Consider the following 18,435-nt stretch of genomic DNA (forward strand, 5'->3'; position numbering starts at 1 on the left):
AAAGACGGTCATGTAGTGCTGGTACCAGTGGCTTACAGCTATAATCCTAGCTACTCCAGAGGCTGAGATCTCATGATTGTGGTTCAAAGCCAGCCTGAGTAGGAAAGTCTCTCCAGTTAACTCTAGTTAACTACCAAAAAGCCAGAAACAGAGCCAGGGTTCAAGTGGTAGAGAACTAACCTTGAGCATAAGAGCTCAAGGACAGTACCTAGCCCAAGTTCAAGCTCCCAGGAATGTCACCCAATAAAGGGGGAGGGAGTATGTAGATTTTTGGGTTTTTTTAAATGTTATAACTAAATTGGTATCTAAGAGCGTACTAATTTATGGACCTAATGTATGGACATTTCCATTGTTCCTCACATTCTCAGTTTCATTTTAATTGATGTCCTATTCAAACCTTTTAAAGTTGTTTGTTTTAAGACATTCTTTGGATTAAAAATGTTAACTTTTTTCATTTTATTTCTTGTAAAATCTTTGCTCATAGTTTCATCATTTTTAACAAATCAAATGTTTGTTTTTGTTATCTTTATATACCTTTTTTACTATGTTAATAATCTACCCAATATTTTAAAATGTAAACATATAGAGGTTGCTTATATAAATCCTGTTTTAAAGGCCATTTCAGAAGCAAATTACTAACCTAGCACATGCAAGAGTTCTGCAGTTGGAGTGACTGATCATTTAGCCATCTGTTTGGGGGATTTTTTTGGTTTTTTTTTTTTGATCGGTCATGGGCTTGACCTCTGGGCCTGGGCTCTTCAGCCCAAGGCTAGCACTCTACCACTTGAGCCACAGCGCCACTTCTAGATTCCTGGTGGTTTATTGGAAATAAGAGTCTCATGGACTTTGCTGCCCTGGCTGGCTTTGAACCGTGATCCTCAGATCTTAGCCTCCTGAGTAGGATTACAGGCATTAGCCACCAGTGCCCAGAGCCATCTGTCTTTACTGGGCACCAGCAGGGCTCTGAGGCAGGATTCTCAAATATCTGATAGAGGAAAAAGACCCAGTATTGATGGCTCACGCCTGTAATCCTCGCTACTCCGGAGGCTGAGATTTGAGGATCAAGGTTTGAAGCCAGCCTTGGCAGGAAAAGTCTGTAAGACTCTTAACTCCAGATAACCATCAAACCCAGAAGTGGAGCTGTGGTTTAAGTGGTAGAATGACAGCCTTGAATGAAAAAGCAGAAAGAGACAGTGCCAAGGCCTTCCCTAAGTAAAAGCCTCAATACTGGCACACACACAAAACAATGTTAAGCCAGGTGCTGGTGGCTCACACCTGTAATCCTAGCTACTCAGGAAGCTGAGGATCACAGTTCAAAGCCAGCCTGGGCAGAAAAGTCCATGAGACTCTATCTCCAATAAACCACCAGAAAATTGGAAGTGGTGATGTGGCTCAAATGGTAGAGAGATAGGCTTGAGCTAAAGAGCTGAGGGACAGCGCCCAGGCCCAGAGTTCAAGCCCCACAACTGACCAAAAAAAAGAAAAAAAATGTTAAGTATATTTCCCTAGTTTATTTTTATTTGGGTTCTGAAAACTAATAGGTATTTATGAAAATAGCCGAATACTTGTTTGTTTTAAGGATGTTCCAAGTAAAAGGAGCAAATCTTGAATTTAATCTTCAGATTTTTTTTCTTTGTATATGTTATAATAAGGAATCTTTTGTGGATCATTGGCGGATTAGACAAGTGTCGAATTAAAAGTGCAGTTTGAATTGCATTTTCTTGAGTTCATCTTTCTGCCACCAGGGGTCAGTCCTGCATCGAGACCTTCTCCAGCAACTCCCACCAGTCCCAGCAACATCACCAGTGGCCCGAAACCACCTGCACCTGCCACAACAACTTCTCACAACCCTCTGGCAAATATCCTCTCGAAGGTGGAGATCACCCCAGAGAGTATTCTATCTGCTCTTTCCAAAACCCAGACTCAGTCAGCCCCTGCACTACAAGGTAAACTGGCATGTGCCAGAGGGACTTGAATTTTGAATGTTACATCTCTGGCCTAATACTGAATTCCAGTTCTAGGAATACAAAGCCAAGAAATGTATACCATTAGTCCATTATTACCTTATATTTATCATTTATGATCTAGCATTTATAGAATGTGAGCACTGAAAGAGACTTTAAATACTCTCTAGTCTGATACCATCCCTTTCATTTAAGGGGCAATATGACCTGATTAAAGTCACATATGTATTTATCCAATTAGGATTAGTGCCCAGTATTCTTTTACCTACTCCATGACATCTCTAGGGACTACATTAATTCCAGGTGTTAGTACAGGTTAGTAAATGTTGAGCTTCATATACTTTTTTTTTTTTTTTTTTTTGGTCCAGTTGTAAGGCCTGAGCTCTGGGCCTGGGCGCTGTCCCTCAGCTTTTCAGCTCAAGGCTAGCACTCTACCACTTGAGCCACAGCGCCACTTCCAGCTTTTTTCTTTTTGCTTATGTGGTACTGAGGAATCGAACCCAGGGCCTCATGCATTCAAGGCAAGCGCTCTACCACTGAGCCACCTTCCCAGCCCTATCTATCAGTTCTTTATTGAACTATTCTGTAAATACTGGATCAGCCAATTACTGTTTTTTGTTTTTTTTTTGTCGGTCATGGGGCCTGAACTCTGGACCTTGGCTCTTCAGCTCAAGACTAGCGCTCTACCATTTGAGCCACAGCGCCACTTCTGGCTTTTTCTGCTTATGTGGTGCTGAGGAATTGAACCCAGGGCCTATGTATGCAAGGCAAGCACTCTACCACTGAGCCACCTTCCTAGTCCCTGTTTATTTTATCTTAAAAGATATAGATGAACTTTATTATACAGAACAGTTTCCATTTTGGGATACCAAAGAATTGATGATACAGTAACTTCAACACTTAGAGTGTAAGTCAAGAGAATCTTGAGTTTGAGAACAGCCTGGGCTACATAGCAAGACTCTGTCTAGAAAAACTAAAAGGGGCTGGGAAGGTGGCTCAGTGGTAGAGCGCTTACCTTGTATGCCAGTTTCTTAAGTACCTTGTATGCCCTGGGTTCGATTCCTCAGCACCACATAAGCAAAAAAAAAAAAAGAAAAAAACCGGAAGTGGTGCTGTGGCTCAAGTGGTGGAGCGCTAGCCTTGAGCTGAAGAGCTGAGGGACAGCGCCCAGGCCCAGAGTTCAGGCCTCACGACCCAAAAAAAAAAAAAAGAAAAGAAAAACTAAAAGGAAAAACGAAGGACATACTACAGCATATCTAGTACTACTAGTTCTTGGGCCAGTTCATTTAAGAAATTAACAGCCAGGGCTGGGAATATGGCTTAATGGTAGACTACTTGCCTAGCATGCATGAAGCCCTGGGTTTGAATCCTCAGTACCACATAAACAGAAAAGACCAGAAGTGGTATTGTGGCGTAAGTGCTAGAGCACTAGTCTTGAGGAAATAAGAAGCTCAAGGACAGTGGCCAGGCCCTGAATTCAAGCCCCACGACTGAGGGGGGGGATTTTTTTTTAACGTTCTCCTCACTCTTATCCCCCTTTTCTTTCCTCAGTCTGGGGTTTGAGTTTGTTTGGCAAGTGCTCTACCACTTGAGCCACACATCTAGTTCTGATTCTTTTAGTTCTTCTTAATTTTTTAAAAATTATCTTTAAGCAGTTGTACAAAGGGGTTTCAATGCCACAAATCAGTTTCTTAAGTATAGTGCATCTTTATCAATGCAGTTCCTCTTTTACTATCATTCCAAAGTTAAAAAAATCTTAAACTCGTTTTGTGTTTAAGCTATTCCTATAGATACAATTCTTTTTTTTTTTTTTTTTTTTTTTTGGGTCCAGTAGTGGGGCCTGAACTCTGGGCCTGGGCGCTGTCCCTCAGCTCTTCAGCTCAAGGCTAGCACTCTACCACTTGAGCCATAGGGCCACTTCCGGCTTTTTTTCCTTTTGCTTATGTGGTGCTGAGGAATCGAACCCAGGGCCTCAGGCATGCAAGGCAAGCGCTCTACCACTGAGCCACCTTCCCAGCCCCTAGATACAATTCTTAAAGAGAGGTTTTTCAGCCAGACACCAGTAGCTTATGCCACTACTCAAGAAATTTAAGATCTGAAGATTGCAATTCAAAGCCAGCTCAGGTAGACAAATTTGTGAGACTCTTCAGTTAGTTAGCAAATAGAGGTACAGTTGTGTTGGGCTGGGTCCAGTGGCTCATGCCTGTATCCTAGCTACTCAGTGGGTTCTAAGCCCAGCCCAAGCATGAAGTATGTGAGACTCTTAGCCCTAATAAACTCCTCAAAAAAAAAAAAAAAAAAAAAGCCAGAAGTGACACTGTGGCTTAAGTGGTACAGCACCATCCTTTAGCACAAAGAGGCTCAAACACAGCACCCAGGCCCTGAGTTCAAGCCCCAGGTCTGGCAAAAAAAAAAAAAAAGTAGAGGTGTGGTTCAAGTGGTAAATCTCTAGCCTTGTCCAAGAAAGTCGAGTGAGAGGCAAAACAAGCCCCAGTACCAGCACTAAAGAGGAAGAAGGAAGAGTCTGCTGTGCTCCAGTAGACAAAGCCTATCATCCTAGCTACTCAAGAAGCTGAGATCTGAGACTCAAAGGCAGCCAGGCAGGTCTGAGAGATTCGTATTGCCCATTAGTCAGCAAAAAGCTAGAAGTGAGAGCCGGGCGCTGGTGGCTCACGCCTGTAATCCTAGCTACTCAGGAGGCTGAGATCTGAGGATCGCGGTTCAAAGCCAGCCCGGGCAGGAGAGACCGTGAGACTCCTATCTCCAATAAACCACCAGAAAACCGGAAGTGGCGTTGTAGCTCAAGTGGTAGAGCGCTCGCCTTGAGCTGAAGAGCTGAGGGACAGAGCTCAGGCCCAGAGTTCAAGCCCCACGACCGACAAAAAAAAAAAAAAAAAAAAAAAAAAAAAAAAAAAAGCTAGAAGTGAAGGTATAGCTCAAGTGATAGAGGGCTAGACTTGTGAGAGAAAGTCCTGTTAGAACACATGGCCCCAGGGGCTGGGAAGGTGGCTCAGTGGTAGAGCGCTTGCCTTGCATGCTCGAGGCCCTGGGTTCGATTCCTCAGCACCACATAAGCAAAAAGAAAAAAGCCGGAAGTGGCACTGTGGCTCAAGTGGTAGAGTGCTAGCCTTGAGCTGAAGAGCTGAGGGACAGCGCCCAGGCCCAGAGTTCAGGCCCCACGACTGGACCCAAAAAAAAAAAAAAGAACACATGGCCCCAGAGTTCAAGCCTTAGTACAGGTACCTACCCCTCCACACACAAAACCAAAAAAAAAAAAAACCCTTTTCAGATTACTACAACAGTATCATAGCATGATATGAACTCATCAGGCAAAATCTTGAATAGAACTAAATGTATTCTGACAAAATGAGAACTCTAGAACATAACCTTTGTGGATAGTAATACGGTTGTTTGTTAACAGGAAGTAGATTTCTCCTTAACTTTTAAGAGAATTATATCTAGCAATGTAAAGAAATATATTTACTCAAAACCTGTAAAGCAAATCTCTTATAATTTTGTTCTTATTTTGTCATCCACAGCTCTATTTGATAAGATTTTTCTACAGCTTGTTAGTGGTGAAAGATAGTTTTACCTAGGTAGCGAGATCTGAAAATCACAGTTCAAAGCCAGCCCATAAAGTCCATGAGACTCTTCTTCAATTAATCACCAGAAAACCAGAAGTGGCACTAAGCTCAGAGTAGTAGCTAGTCTTGAGCAGAAGAGCTCAGAGACAGCACCCAGGCCCCAAGTTCAAGCTCCATGACCAACCACAAAAAAAGAAAAGAAAGAAAATCTGAGTAGGATCCAGGCACCAAAAGCTGGAAATGGAGCTGAGGCTCAAGTGGTAGAGTGCTAGCCTTGAGCATAAAAGCTCAGACAGTACTTAGGCCCGGAGTTCAAGCCCCAGGACTAGCACCAAAAAATAAAATAATGAAAAATAAAATACTGGCTTAAAGCTGGAAGCATGGCTCAGTGGCACCTGTCTAACAAGCAAGAAACCCTGAGTTCACATCCCTGCACTTTGAGAAATGAAAGAAAAAAGAAATACTGGCTTAAAGTGTTGTTTTAAGAATAATTTTGCTTCCATTCTCTTCCTACACAGCTTTATTTAATCTGTGAATGATTCTGACATTAAAATCCTCCCCTTCCTGTTGCCTTTTATTGTTGGCCTTGTTCTGGACTGTAGTGGAAACATTTCAATGATTTGCTATCTTAGATTGATAAATAGGACCCATTTCTGTGACATTTTGGCATTGCTTGCTTGATGTGAATTCCCTTTCGCTTCATATTTTGAAGTCTTATCTGGTTCCCACCAGAATGAAAAGATAATATCTAAAAAACTGACATTGTTTTTATTATACAGTAGAGGGGTGTTTTCTTTAATTCCTCTAATCTTTGTTTCTACAGGCCTGTCATCTTTACTTCAGAGTGTTACTGGGAATCCAGTTCCAGCTACCGAAGCTGCATCCCAGAACATTTCATCCTCCCCAGCCAACACAACAGTGTCTACCATAAAGGGAAGAAATCTGCCCTCCAATGCCCAGTCATTTATTCCCAAAAGCTTCAGCTATTCTCCTAATTCATCAACTTCTGAAGTCTCTTCAACTTCTGCCAATAAGGCATCAATTGGGCACAACCCAGGGCTCCCAAGCACTACTTTTAAACTACCTGCTAATTCTCTAGGGTTTACAGGTACCCATAACAGTAGCCCTGCTGCCCCACCTACTGAAGTTGCCATATGCCAATCTTCAGAGGTTTCCAAGCCAAAGCTAGAGTCAGAGTCCACCTCCCCAAGCCTGGAAATGAAGATCCACAACTTCTTAAAAGGTAATCCTGGTTTCAGTGGCTTAAACCTAAACATCCCAATCCTGAGCAGTTTGGGGTCCAGTGCCTCAACAGAGAGTCATCCATCAGACTTGCAGCGTGGCCCTACTAGCACCTCAATGGACAACATCGATGGAACCCCGGTAAGGGATGAGCGGAGTGGAACACCTACCCAGGATGAGATGATGGACAAGCCCACGTCCAGCAGTGTAGATACTATGTCCTTGCTTTCTAAGATCATTAGCCCTGGTTCCTCAACACCGAGCAGTACAAGGTCACCACCCCCTGGGAGAGAGGAAAGCTACTCCCGGGAGCTCTCCAATTCTTCGTCTACATATCGACCCTTTGGCCTGGGCAGCGAGTCTCCCTATAAGCAGTCTTCTGATGGAATGGAGAGACCATCTTCCCTGATGGACTCTTCCCAGGAAAAGTTCTTTCCAGATACTTCTTTCCAAGAAGATGAGGATTACCGAGATTTTGAGTATTCAGGGCCTCCACCTTCTGCTATGATGAACCTAGAGAAGAAACCAGCCAAATCGATCCTGAAGTCAAGCAAGCTTGCTGATGCCACCGAGTACCAGCCAATCCTGTCCAGTTACAGCCACAGGGCTCAAGAATTTGGGGTAAAGTCTGCCTTCCCTCCATCTGTGAGAGCTCTCCTGGATGCTAGTGAGAACTGTGACCCTCTCTCGTCTTCCCCTGGTCTGTTTGGTGCCTTCAACATGAGAGGGAATGAACCTGGGTCTGACCGGTCGCCATCGCCGAGTAAGAATGATTCATTTTTCACCCCTGACTCCAACCACAATAGCTTGTCTCAGCCTACCACTGGGCATCTCACTTTGCCACAGAAGCAGTACCCAGACTCTCCTCACCCAGTTCCACATCGTTCCCTTTTCTCTCCGCAGAGTACCCTTGCGGCTCCCACGGGCCACCCACCCGCATCAGGCATGGAGAAAGTCCTGGCCTCCACCATTTCTACCACCTCGACGATTGAGTTTAAGAATATGCTTAAAAATGCCTCGCGCAAGCCCTCCGATGATAAGCATTTTGGCCAGACCCCCAACAAGGGCACTTCCAGTGATGGTGTCAGCCTGTCCAACCTCACCCAGCCCAGTTTGACAGCCACTGAGCAGCAACAAGAAGAGCACTATCGCATAGAAACCCGTGTCTCCTCCTCCTGCTTAGACTTGCCTGATAGCACAGAAGAAAAGGGGGCCCCTATAGAAACTCTGGGTTACCATAATGCAGCCAATAGGAGGATGTCAGGGGAGCCAATACAGACGGTAGAGTCCATCCGAGTTCCTGGGAAGGGAAATAGAGGACATGGGCGTGAGGCTTCAAGGGTGGGTTGGTTTGATCTGAGCACATCAGGCAGCTCTTTTGACAATGGTCCCTCAAGTGCCTCTGAGCTGGCGTCCCTTGGGGGTGGGGGCAGCGGAGGCCTCACTGGTTTTAAAACAACACCATACAAGGAACGGGCACCCCAATTTCAGGAGAGTGTCGGCAGCTTTCGTTCCAACAGTTTCAACTCAACATTTGAGCATCATCTCCCCCCATCCCCCCTGGAACATGGGGCACCCTTCCAGAGAGAGCCAGTGGGGCCGTCACCTGCCCCGCCCGCCCCGTCTAAGGATCATGGTGGTATCTTCTCTCGAGATGCGCCCACTCATCTGCCCTCTGTGGATCTTTCGAACCCCTTCACAAAAGAGGCGGCCCTGGCTCACGCGGCCCCACCGCCGCCTCCTGGCGAGCACAGCGGAGTTTCTTTCCCAACCCCACCCCCTCCACCCCCTGGGGAACACAGCAGTGGCGCCAGTGCTGTCCCCTTTGCTACTCCACCCCCTCCGCCCCCGGTTGACCACTCCGGGGTTATTCCCTTCCCAACCCCACCACTGGCAGAACACGGAGTGGCAGGGGCTGTGGCAGTATTTCCCAAGGACCATAGTTCTCTCCTTCAAGGGGCCCTGGCTGAGCATTTTGGGGTGCTCACAGGACCCAGGGACCATGTGGGCCCCACCCAACGGGACCTCAACGGCCCTGGCCTTAGCCGTGTACGCGAGAGCCTGAGCCTGCCCTCCCATTCTCTGGAGCACCTGGGTCCAGCCCATGGAGGAGGAGGAGGTGGGGGACTCGGCAACAGCAGCAGTGGCCCCCTCCTGGGTCCCTCACACAGAGACACCATCAGCCGGAGTGGTATGATTTTACGGAGTCCCAGGCCAGATTTTAGGCCCCGGGAACCTTTTCTTGGCAGAGACCCATTCCACAGTTTAAAAAGACCCAGGCCACCTTTTGCTAGGGGCCCTCCGTTCTTTGCACCAAAACGCCCATTCTTCCCTCCCAGGTACTGATTTGGAACCATGGGAAAGACAATTTGAACAGTTCAGAGAGCATTGGAAGTAGGAGTTTGGTTAATTGTTGTTTTTATTTGTTTTCCCTCCCTTGATTTACTTTTTTTTTTTTTTAAATGAAGGGCCTCTTTTCAAAATTAAAAAGCTCCACATATTTTACTATTCCATCTATCCTCTCTCCCACTGCACTTACTACCTTCCTTCCCCAAGTTGTTTGTATTTTTAAAAAGAAGAAATAAACACAACCAAAGCCACTGCATTTGGCCAGGGTTCTGGGGAGTGGAGAGGAAAACTAAGTTCTGTCCCATCAAATATTACTACATTGAAATAAAACTTCCCTCAGTACAGGTGATGACGTGCAATGTTGGGGTGTTACTTTGGGCTTGACCTGTTTAGTACTCCAGGGTTCCTGTCCCCTTCCTTTCTTGTACTTGCTGTCCTGCTGATAGCCAAGAGCTGATACTTTTGAGGAAGGAAATATGGGAGACCTTGGGCCTGTCCAGTTTTGTTTTGTTTTTAAAGGTACTGAAATTGAGTTCTTTGCCCTGCTAAAAAATTAATTTTTTAATCACTTCTTCCTTTAAAGTACTATCAGGCTGTCATGTTACTTTGAGGTACTCTAAATCTCACTGTTCAAGTGGAAAGTTTTCCTTTTGTCCGTTGAATGGAATTCAGGAAGCTGAATAGAATTTCAAAGTTGAAAGTGTGACTACAGTATAAAAAGCTAAGAAAGGAACCGTGTTTTGTTTTTGTTTTTTTCGTGTGATGTGATCTGATCTTTGTAAAAGAAAGATTAGCAAATGTTCCAGTAGTTCCCACACATCTTGTATAAGCCCTTGCCTACTGCTTCTTTCTTTTTCTTACTCAGTTACCATTTCTGTTTTGGCTACAAAGTTCCCATGGTTGACAGTTGACACAAAGGTGCAATTGAAATATCCCTGCATTTTTAAACAATAAGTAGACCTTAATTTTACCATTGGTCTCCCTAATGTGATGCTCAGCGGTGGTTTTCAGTAAACTTTACCTGTTAGAGAAAGGAAAATATTTTGTCTTTGTATTCCTTTTCCCTTTCCCCAGTCCTCAATTCACCCTTGTTCTTGGTATTTCAAAGGCGATTTGGTAGTATCTTTGTATTATACCTCTTCAAGTGTGTCTTAGAAACAGGTGGGCATTACTCTACAGGTTTTCACAGAGAAATAGAAGGACTTGATAAGTCCAGATTGACACCTCTCTGCAGCTAGCAGCTTGATATATTTCAAGGCTCAAGCTTAGCTAAGTCTCCACCTCCCTCCCCCCAATAAGAAGTAAAGAACATTTGTGCCCTTAGTCATTTTACATGAGAAGTGTTTCCTTCTCCCTGATTTAAAAGATTTGTTTGTATTCCACAACCAATACTTGGGAAAAGAGACAATCACTGTACTTTGAGCGTTTATATCTTTGTATGTAGGGACACTAAAAGGCAAATACTGCTTATTACAATTTTTTAATTTAGTATTTTACACCAAGATATACACTGATAATCTCCAGCTAACAGTACTAACAGTTTTTAAATGAATCCTAGCAAGATTCATGTATTCTCTCTGAAGTTAGTATAGAACTAACCCATAGGGTACTACAGGAATTTTTTGGATTTCTCTGTGAAATAAAAGATGGAAGAAAGTGAGCAATGTAGTAGAAGACCATTCTTTATCTCAAATCTGCTTTTAAAAGAAGGAGCAGCCTAAACCAGGTGTGCATTATAGCTTGGGAGTTTGTGTTATGTATTTCATGTTATTTATTTTAGTTCACCTTGTGTTCTATGGTTAGGATGTGGCAGATCATTCATCTCCTTAATGCCTATCTGGTCTTAAGCCAGCTGTTCTTAACTTTAACCCTCTCAAGCCTCTGCCCTGTCTGTAGCTCTCCCCACAAAAATGCATGATATCATGACCTTGTGTGTGGGATGGGGTACATAGTATAGCAAAGCAAAAGAAGTAGAGTTATATTGAGTATTAAGACATTTGTATAGCAAAAAAAAAAAAGCATAAAAGAAAGTGGGGGTGGGAGTAAGGTATTCTATTTTACTTGCAAAGTTGACTTTTTTTGTAGAAATTAAGTGGGATGATTTTCATTCTAGAATAAAAGAATGTGAATTCTTTCTGCTGCTCTTGTTTAAGCTAAATGTAGTGTTTACTTGAAAAGGCTCACTGACCGTTTGATTTTATCAGAAAATGTGGGGATATCAGGAAAGTAGCTTCCTGGATGTTGGGACAGGGTAATTGTCCTCAAAAGTGTGATGGCTGATACATGAAAGGAAGACACTGTACAGGTCAAAGATGGACTTTTAAGAGGTGTGTGTTTGTTTTGTGTGTGTGATAATTCAGTTTTACCACAAGATCCTCAGTACATTTGTTTCAGGATGGAAGTGAGGATTTGTATGAGACTGCTGGCTATTAAGGAAGTCTGTCTACAACAGTAAAAGAAGACGACAATGTATATATGTGATATAGTGAAACAAAAAGAATTCTGGTATTCATAAAACATGAAACAAAAGGGTTTTATTCTTTCTGTGTCTGTGATTTAAACTCTGTGACCATGCTCTGACTTTTGTATTTCATCCAACTTAAAAAAAAATAAACATATTTTTTAAAGAATGTATTAATATAGCGTGTCTTAGCAAGGACATGATTCCATATGAAAGCATATGTGAAGTTGCCTAAGGTCCTTGGTGCTCACTATAAAATCACAGACAAAGAATTCTAGTGAAAATACTAGTACTGCTTAAAATTTAGTGATACGGTATCAGAAATAAGGTCCCTGAAGTATTTTGTAAGAGATTTCTCTTAGATTAAGTAAGAGAGAGCTTTCTCCCTGCTCCCTTATGTTCTCCCTAGAGTCCAGGTAAATCATAAGTTGGTTTAATTAGAGAGGGTAAAATGAACAGAATAGGACTCATCCTCCTATCACCAGGAATATAATGTGATACATAGTACAGCAAACCTTTCTCTGTCTAGACCTTGTGAATATGCTAAATTTCCACAATTGCAGAATAATCACTATCAGTCCTGAAGTTACCTGTTCATGCAGAATTAAGCTTCAGCTGTTACAATTTTGAAGCTGCTGTAAATTACTGCTTCCTCCCTTTTTTTAAAAAATTGGTGGAGTGCCTGTTAATAAATTAGATAAGTTGGATTGATATTTCTCACGTGTTTAGTTTGGAAAACAAAAACAACTACATGCTTTAGAGGCAACAACAAGATCCTTTTGAAATGTGTATTAATATCATTTAATAAAATAACTAGTTCTAAAGGTTTGACATTTTTCTTTGAGGTTGGGGCTTTGACCAAGGGCCCCTGGCTGCTCTACCGAATCAAATAGGAGACAGCTCTCCAGGAGTGGAAACTGCTGCTTTGTGGTTCAGACCTGTGGTTGGAAAGTCTAAAATTTCTCCAACGAAGATCCAACATGACTGCCCAGGGCTGAGAGTGAAATCAAGAAAAGCCCGGATATGTCTCTGGAGATGCAATTGTATTGGCTTTTGGTGTAAGGGTATGTGGGGAAGGGAAGTGAGAATAGTGTGTACTGAGCAATTATCGGGCACACAGAAAGATGTCATAGAGCACTCATCCCCTTCCTCATGACCGCTTGCACTTACTTCTTGCCATTCCTTTTTTTAAAAAAAACTCTTTGTCCTCAATGTTTTGTTTTCCAGATTAATAAAGTATAGTTTTCTTTGTTGTGTGGTTGACTTTCACCTCTGACCTTGATCTTATCCAGCTGCCCCTTTGACTTTTAATGGCATTGAAGGCCATCTGAGCCAGTAAGATCTTCAGGACTTGTGGGTTTTGTTTGATCTTTTGTATAATTGTGTAGTGGGTGGGGTTGAGGCCAAGATGCTCAGGGAGTGGTTGGTAATGGGATATATTGTATGAATAATTATTTCTGTGTCTTCCAAAAGTTGTATAATTGTGAGCCAAGTAGTATTATAAAAACAGAATTGAAGCATAGGATTGAAGAAGGGTGTGGTGTGGTAAGGGTCCTACCCCCACATCTAACCTTCTCACTGCACTTTGGCAATCAGGAGTGACACTTTACCCTTCTTTCTCACCCCATTGTGTGTATGTGTGTGTGTGTGCACGCGCGCGCGCGCACGTGCACGCATGCACGTGGGCACCAGTACTGGGACTTGAAATTAAGGCCTGGGTATTCTACCTTAACTTTTGCTCAAGGTAGGCATTCTACCAGTTGAACCACAGCTACACTTCTGGCTTTTTGGTGGTAATTGGACATGAGAGTCTCATGGACTTTGCTGCCCAGGCTGGCTTTGAACCATGATACTCAGATCTCAGCATCCTGAATGGCTAAGATTAAAGTCATGAGTCACCAGTGCCTGGCTCCCTTTTTTCATAATCCAGTGAGGCTTAATATATGGAATGTTGGCATTAAGGGTTAAAAGATATTCACAACATAGCGCAGGCCAGGTCACTGGCAGGGTAGAAGGCTCAAAATAGCATTCTTGATTACGTGAATATGTGTGTCACAGGACACTTTAGAAATAGCAGCCTAGGGACACACCCAGCAGGTGAGGGCGCACAGGAACTGGCTGCCTTTGGAATCTGGCTCACCCTTGTCCCTTGGGACTTTAGTTTTGTCACCTGGTTCCTATTTCTACTAAGGAAGCAACAGCTTCAGACTTCCTCTTTGGCCTTTGTGGATGTGTTATTGAAAATGGCTAACTTCCTCCTCCTAAATTGTTTAAGCTAATGTCTAACTGGTATGAGTTAGCTCCTCCTGTGTGTAGACCTAGTAACACCATGAGAATGAGTTCGGGGTATTGGGGCATTTCTAATTCTTATGAGTAACTATAGACAAGTCTGGTCAGTGGCTGTTCACAATTGCTGAGTAGTAAGTCATGAAGGCTGCATAGAAAAAGATACTAAAGGCCACCACGTAAGAGAGAGCTCTTAATAACCTGTTCTCCCATGTAGAAGCACATGTGCATTATAGGAAGAAACAAATGGAACATAGAACCAGATATCCAAATTACCTCTCATGCAAACAGCTTTGCTTAACTGCAAGTTTAAGAAGGGGATATAATGCTGGGATGTATTCAGACACATATTCTATGATTGGGAGAGGGGGTGCTAGGAATTGAACTGAGTTTGCTCTACCACTGAACCTCATGAGAACCCTTTTTTTGTTTTTTGTTTTTTTTGTTTTTTTTTAAAGATGATTGGGTCTTCCCTTTGTTCTCACCTAGGCAACAGTCAAAAGTAAAAAGTACAAAGTGGGTGGAGAGGTTAGTGAGCCCTGCAGGACCAACAGAAACAAATAGAGACTGTACCTGTTTTTACTCAAAAGGGTGTTGGCTAAACCAGTCTACCCTGTACCTGTTCAGGTTTGTAGCAAAGGTTCCAGCAAATTTACTACTTTATCCCCATTGTATCCCCTTGTGGTTTTGTTTTGTTTTTTGGTCTGTTTTGGGGCCTTAACTCTGGGCCTGGGCGCTGTCCCTCAGCTCTTCAGCTTAAGGTTAGTGCTCTTACTACTTGAGTCACAGCGCCACTTCCAGCCTTTTCTGCTTATGTGGTCCTGAGGAATCAAACCCAGGGCCTCATGCATGCAAGGCAAGCACTCTACCACTGAGCCTCCTTCCCAACCCCATCTGCTTGTTTTTTAATCCTTTGCTGATTATGGTAAAGAGAGGACTTCCAACTTCCTACATTTGGTTGGGTGCATGTGGCATTTCAGTTGAAAAGAGATTGTCAGCATCCAGTATCCCCCTCTAGATTACAACTGGAGTAGTCAGCCATTGCTGAGCACTGTAGAAGTTAATTAAAAGCTGGGTCCCATCCAACAAACTTCCACTGACACTATGAAGCCCAACTTCTATACTCTCCCCTGTGCCTTTAGCAAGTGACCACTACTTTGGGCCTGAAAAGCACTTGCTAGAGGTACAGTTCATTGATAAAACACTTGCCTACACCCTAGGTATTATGTCTAGCACTACACACAAAAAAGATAATAAAAGCATGAATCTTTTTATATTGTACCTCACCCATTAGTTTCTTAATATCATTTTGGTACAGAAAAATGGTATTTGCTTCTAAGAGTTAATATAGGTTTGGGGGTATGTGCTGATTCCACTAAGTAGAAAATTTATCTTCAACAAAAAAAGTATTCTTAACAAATATTTTATTTATTTTTTATTTTTTGGGTCCAGTCGTGGGGCCTGAACTCTGGGCCTGGGTGCTGTCCCTCAGCTCTTCAGCTCAATGCTAGCGCTCTACCACTTGAGCCACAGCGCCACTTCTGGCTTTTTCTTTTTGCTTATGTGGTGCTGAGGAATCGAACCCAGGGCCTCATGCATGCAAGGCAAGCGCTCTACCACTGAGCCACCTTCCCAGCCTCCTTAACAAATATTTTAATACTACAAAGACTCACCAGGTACTGTAGCCCAGTACTTAAGAGGCTGAGACAGAAGGATCTTGAGTTCCAAGCCAAAACTTGTCTCAAAAAAAAAAAAAAAGTTCTTTAACCAAACTTTTTAATCCTTTATAAACTAACTTGGAATATCTCTGCTAAGAATGAAGTAAAGCTGAGAAGTTACTAAAATTTGACTTATGCTTGTAGGACAGCCTTTACTGAGGATTCCTCTGTCCTGAACTTCTGTGGAAATCTTTTGGTGTTTTTCCTTCATACCTTTCTTTGATCTGGTAGAAAAAAGTTGGAAGACACCTTTTTTTTCTTGGCTTTGTATAGGAAACACCTCTTCACTCTATATATTAAAGTCCTCTTTGGCAGCAAGAATCTGAGTTGCTACTCAAGAGGAAAAGGAAGCCACATTGCCAAATGTGATACATTATGACTAATCTGGTTCCAGAGAAGCAACAAGGCATAACAAAAACAACTCAGATAGACCAGGCATGACTTTCAGGATCATTTCTCTGTTTAGCAGGGAGCTTAAGCCAGTGGCTCACATCCCTAATCCTAGCTATTTAGGAAGCTGAAACCTGAGGGTCATAGTTCAAAGCCAGCTTGAGCAGGAAAGCCCATGAGACTTTTATTTGCAATTAACAGCAAAAAGCTGTGGAGCTGTGGGGTAGAGCACTAGCTTTGAGGGGGCAAAAATAGCAGTACAGTGCCTAGGCCCTGAGTTCAAGCCCCAAGACTGGCAGAAAGGAAGAAAGAAAAGGAGGGAAGGAAATAGAGTATAAGAGTTGACAGTTCTAGGAACTAGAGAGTCAAACATCACATAGTAGGTATAATGTTTTCTGGAAGGGGTGAAGTGGAATGAGCAAGAAGAAAACTTACAGGAAGACTTAATTGTTGAAATTCCCTGAGGTCAAAGCATATACTAGTCAAAAGTTGTAGAAGAAGAATAAACCATTAATTAAAGCCATTGGATTTAATTGGTTGACTTGTTATAAGAGGTGGCATGAATACCTCTTGGCATTGCTTCCTTCCTCCACTGCAACACAGTATACAGAGGGGATGATGTAGTAACTGATCGACATCACTCCATCATCCAACTCAGACACTGTATACAGTAAGCAGTAAATGTTCCAGGGGGTGAATAAAGGGAGCTGCCATCTAAGGGCAGCTACTTATTTATTCTGCCATCTCTACAGTCTGGATAAAAGAGGGCCAGTGGAATGATTAGCATCAGTGTCTGTATTCTGTAAAGCTTCACCTAATAATTATTGAGCACCTACCATTTTATTGTCTACAGTGTAACATTCCCCAGCCCCTTTTGGTACAGACCACAAGAAAAATTTGGCCTGCCATTATGACCCTTCTGAATGCTATTTTAAAATTCTGCTACTTTCAATTGTATATACAGCTAACTTTTCTCTCTCACAGTCTTGTCTCTTTCTCTTTGTATTTCAGGATGTCTAACATACCAGAAGATGGAGCCAAGACTCATAGTGAAGCTTATGACTCACATCAACTACCCTCCCCAGAGAGAACTTCCTACCTCTCTGCAAACATAATTAAAGAGCTTTCTCTGACAACTCTGCTACCACAACCCTTGATTCCATCACCAGTGAAACTTAAGAACCAACTCCAACCATCCCTAGCCCCAGGTGAGGGGACTAATTGGGTATTACTGTGGGCCTCATAGCTGCCCTCAAGTTCATTTCCCTTCCTTACTGTAAATCTAGACATTTCTGTGTTTACTGTGTAAAATTAGTTAAATAGAACTAGTCCTGTATCCTAGATAGAACAAGATGGGAGAGAGAATAAAGGAAGTTGAAAGCTGGGATAAGAATGAAAGAAGGGAGGCTGGGAAGGTGGCTCAGTGGTAGAGCGCTTGCCTTGCATGCATGAGTCCCTGGGTTCGATTCCTCAGCACCACATAAACAGAAAAAGCCAGATGTGGTGCTGTGGCTCAAGTGATAGAGCGCTAGCCTTGAGCTGAAGAGCTGAGGGACAGTGCCCAGGCCCGGAGTTCAAGCCCCATGACTGACCAAAAAAAAAAAGAAAGATGGCTCATGTACAGGAGTAGCAAATTTGTTGTGAACCTCTCACAGGTGACTGTGGAGTAAGTGAGGAGCAAACTCAATGACTAGAGGTAGTATGGTGTGCTGGAAGAGTGAATGCCTAGGACTCAGAAGCCAGAATTGGCACTTACTGGTTGGCTTTATTTTATTATACCAGTACCGGGGCTTGAATTCAGGGTCTGGATATTGTCCCTTAGCTTTGTTCCTCAAAGTTGGTGCTCTCCTACTTGAACCACATCTCCACTTACAGCTTTTTGGTGGATAATTGGAGATAAGAATTGCATGGATGGGGCTGGGAAGGTGGCTCAGTGGTAGAGCACTTGCCTTGCATGCTCGAGGCCCTGGGTTCGATTCCTCAGCACCACATAAGAAAAAAGGCAGAAGTGGCACTGTGGCTCAAGTGGTAGAGTGCTAGCCTTGAGCTTAAGAGCTGAGGGACAGCGCCCAGGCCCAGAGTTCAGGCCCACGACCGGACCCCCCCCCCCAAAAAAAAAAAAAAAAAAAAGAATTGCATGGACTTTTCCTGCTGGGTTGATATTGAACTGTGATTGTCAGATCTCAGTCTCCTTAGTAGGATTACAGGCATGAGTCAACAGTGCCCTGTGCTGGTAAGCTTTAAGTCATTTGTCATCTCTGACCTTAAATTCCACATCGGTAAGATTAAGAGGTCTTGGGGCTGGAAAGGTGACTCAGTGGTAGATTGCTTGCCTTGCATGCATGAGGCCCTGGGTTTTATTCCTCAGCACCACATAAACAGAAAAGACCAGAAGTGGCACTGTGGCCCAAGTGGTAGAGTGCTGCCTTGAGCTGAAGATC

General features: G+C 43.3%; 1 protein-coding gene across 4 annotated transcripts in view; it reads left to right on the top strand.

Annotated features, from left to right (window-relative positions):
* Positions 1 to 12,869, top strand: part of LOC138827475 (regulation of nuclear pre-mRNA domain-containing protein 2) — a 71,404-nt gene extending 58,535 nt beyond the window's left edge. For 2 of the 4 annotated variants that reach the window (XM_070023006.1, XM_070023007.1), the window contains 3 exons: positions 1,746 to 1,946; positions 6,372 to 7,553; positions 7,694 to 7,884. In XM_070023006.1, the coding sequence (XP_069879107.1) occupies positions 1,746 to 1,946; positions 6,372 to 7,553; positions 7,694 to 7,782 (1,472 nt within the window). In that variant the 3' untranslated portion in view covers positions 7,783 to 7,884. Of the gene's footprint in view, positions 1 to 1,745; positions 1,947 to 6,371 lie in introns of all 4 variants that reach the window. The other 2 variants (XM_070023002.1, XM_070023005.1) reach the window with 1 other exon arrangement.
* Positions 12,870 to 18,435: the final 5,566 nt, after the last annotated feature.

The sequence above is a fragment of the Dipodomys merriami genome, unplaced genomic scaffold, assembly GCF_024711535.1.
Source record: "Dipodomys merriami isolate MVZ:Mamm:240054 unplaced genomic scaffold, mDipMer1.0.p SCAF_156, whole genome shotgun sequence".
NCBI classification, from domain to species: Eukaryota; Metazoa; Chordata; class Mammalia; order Rodentia; family Heteromyidae; genus Dipodomys; species Dipodomys merriami.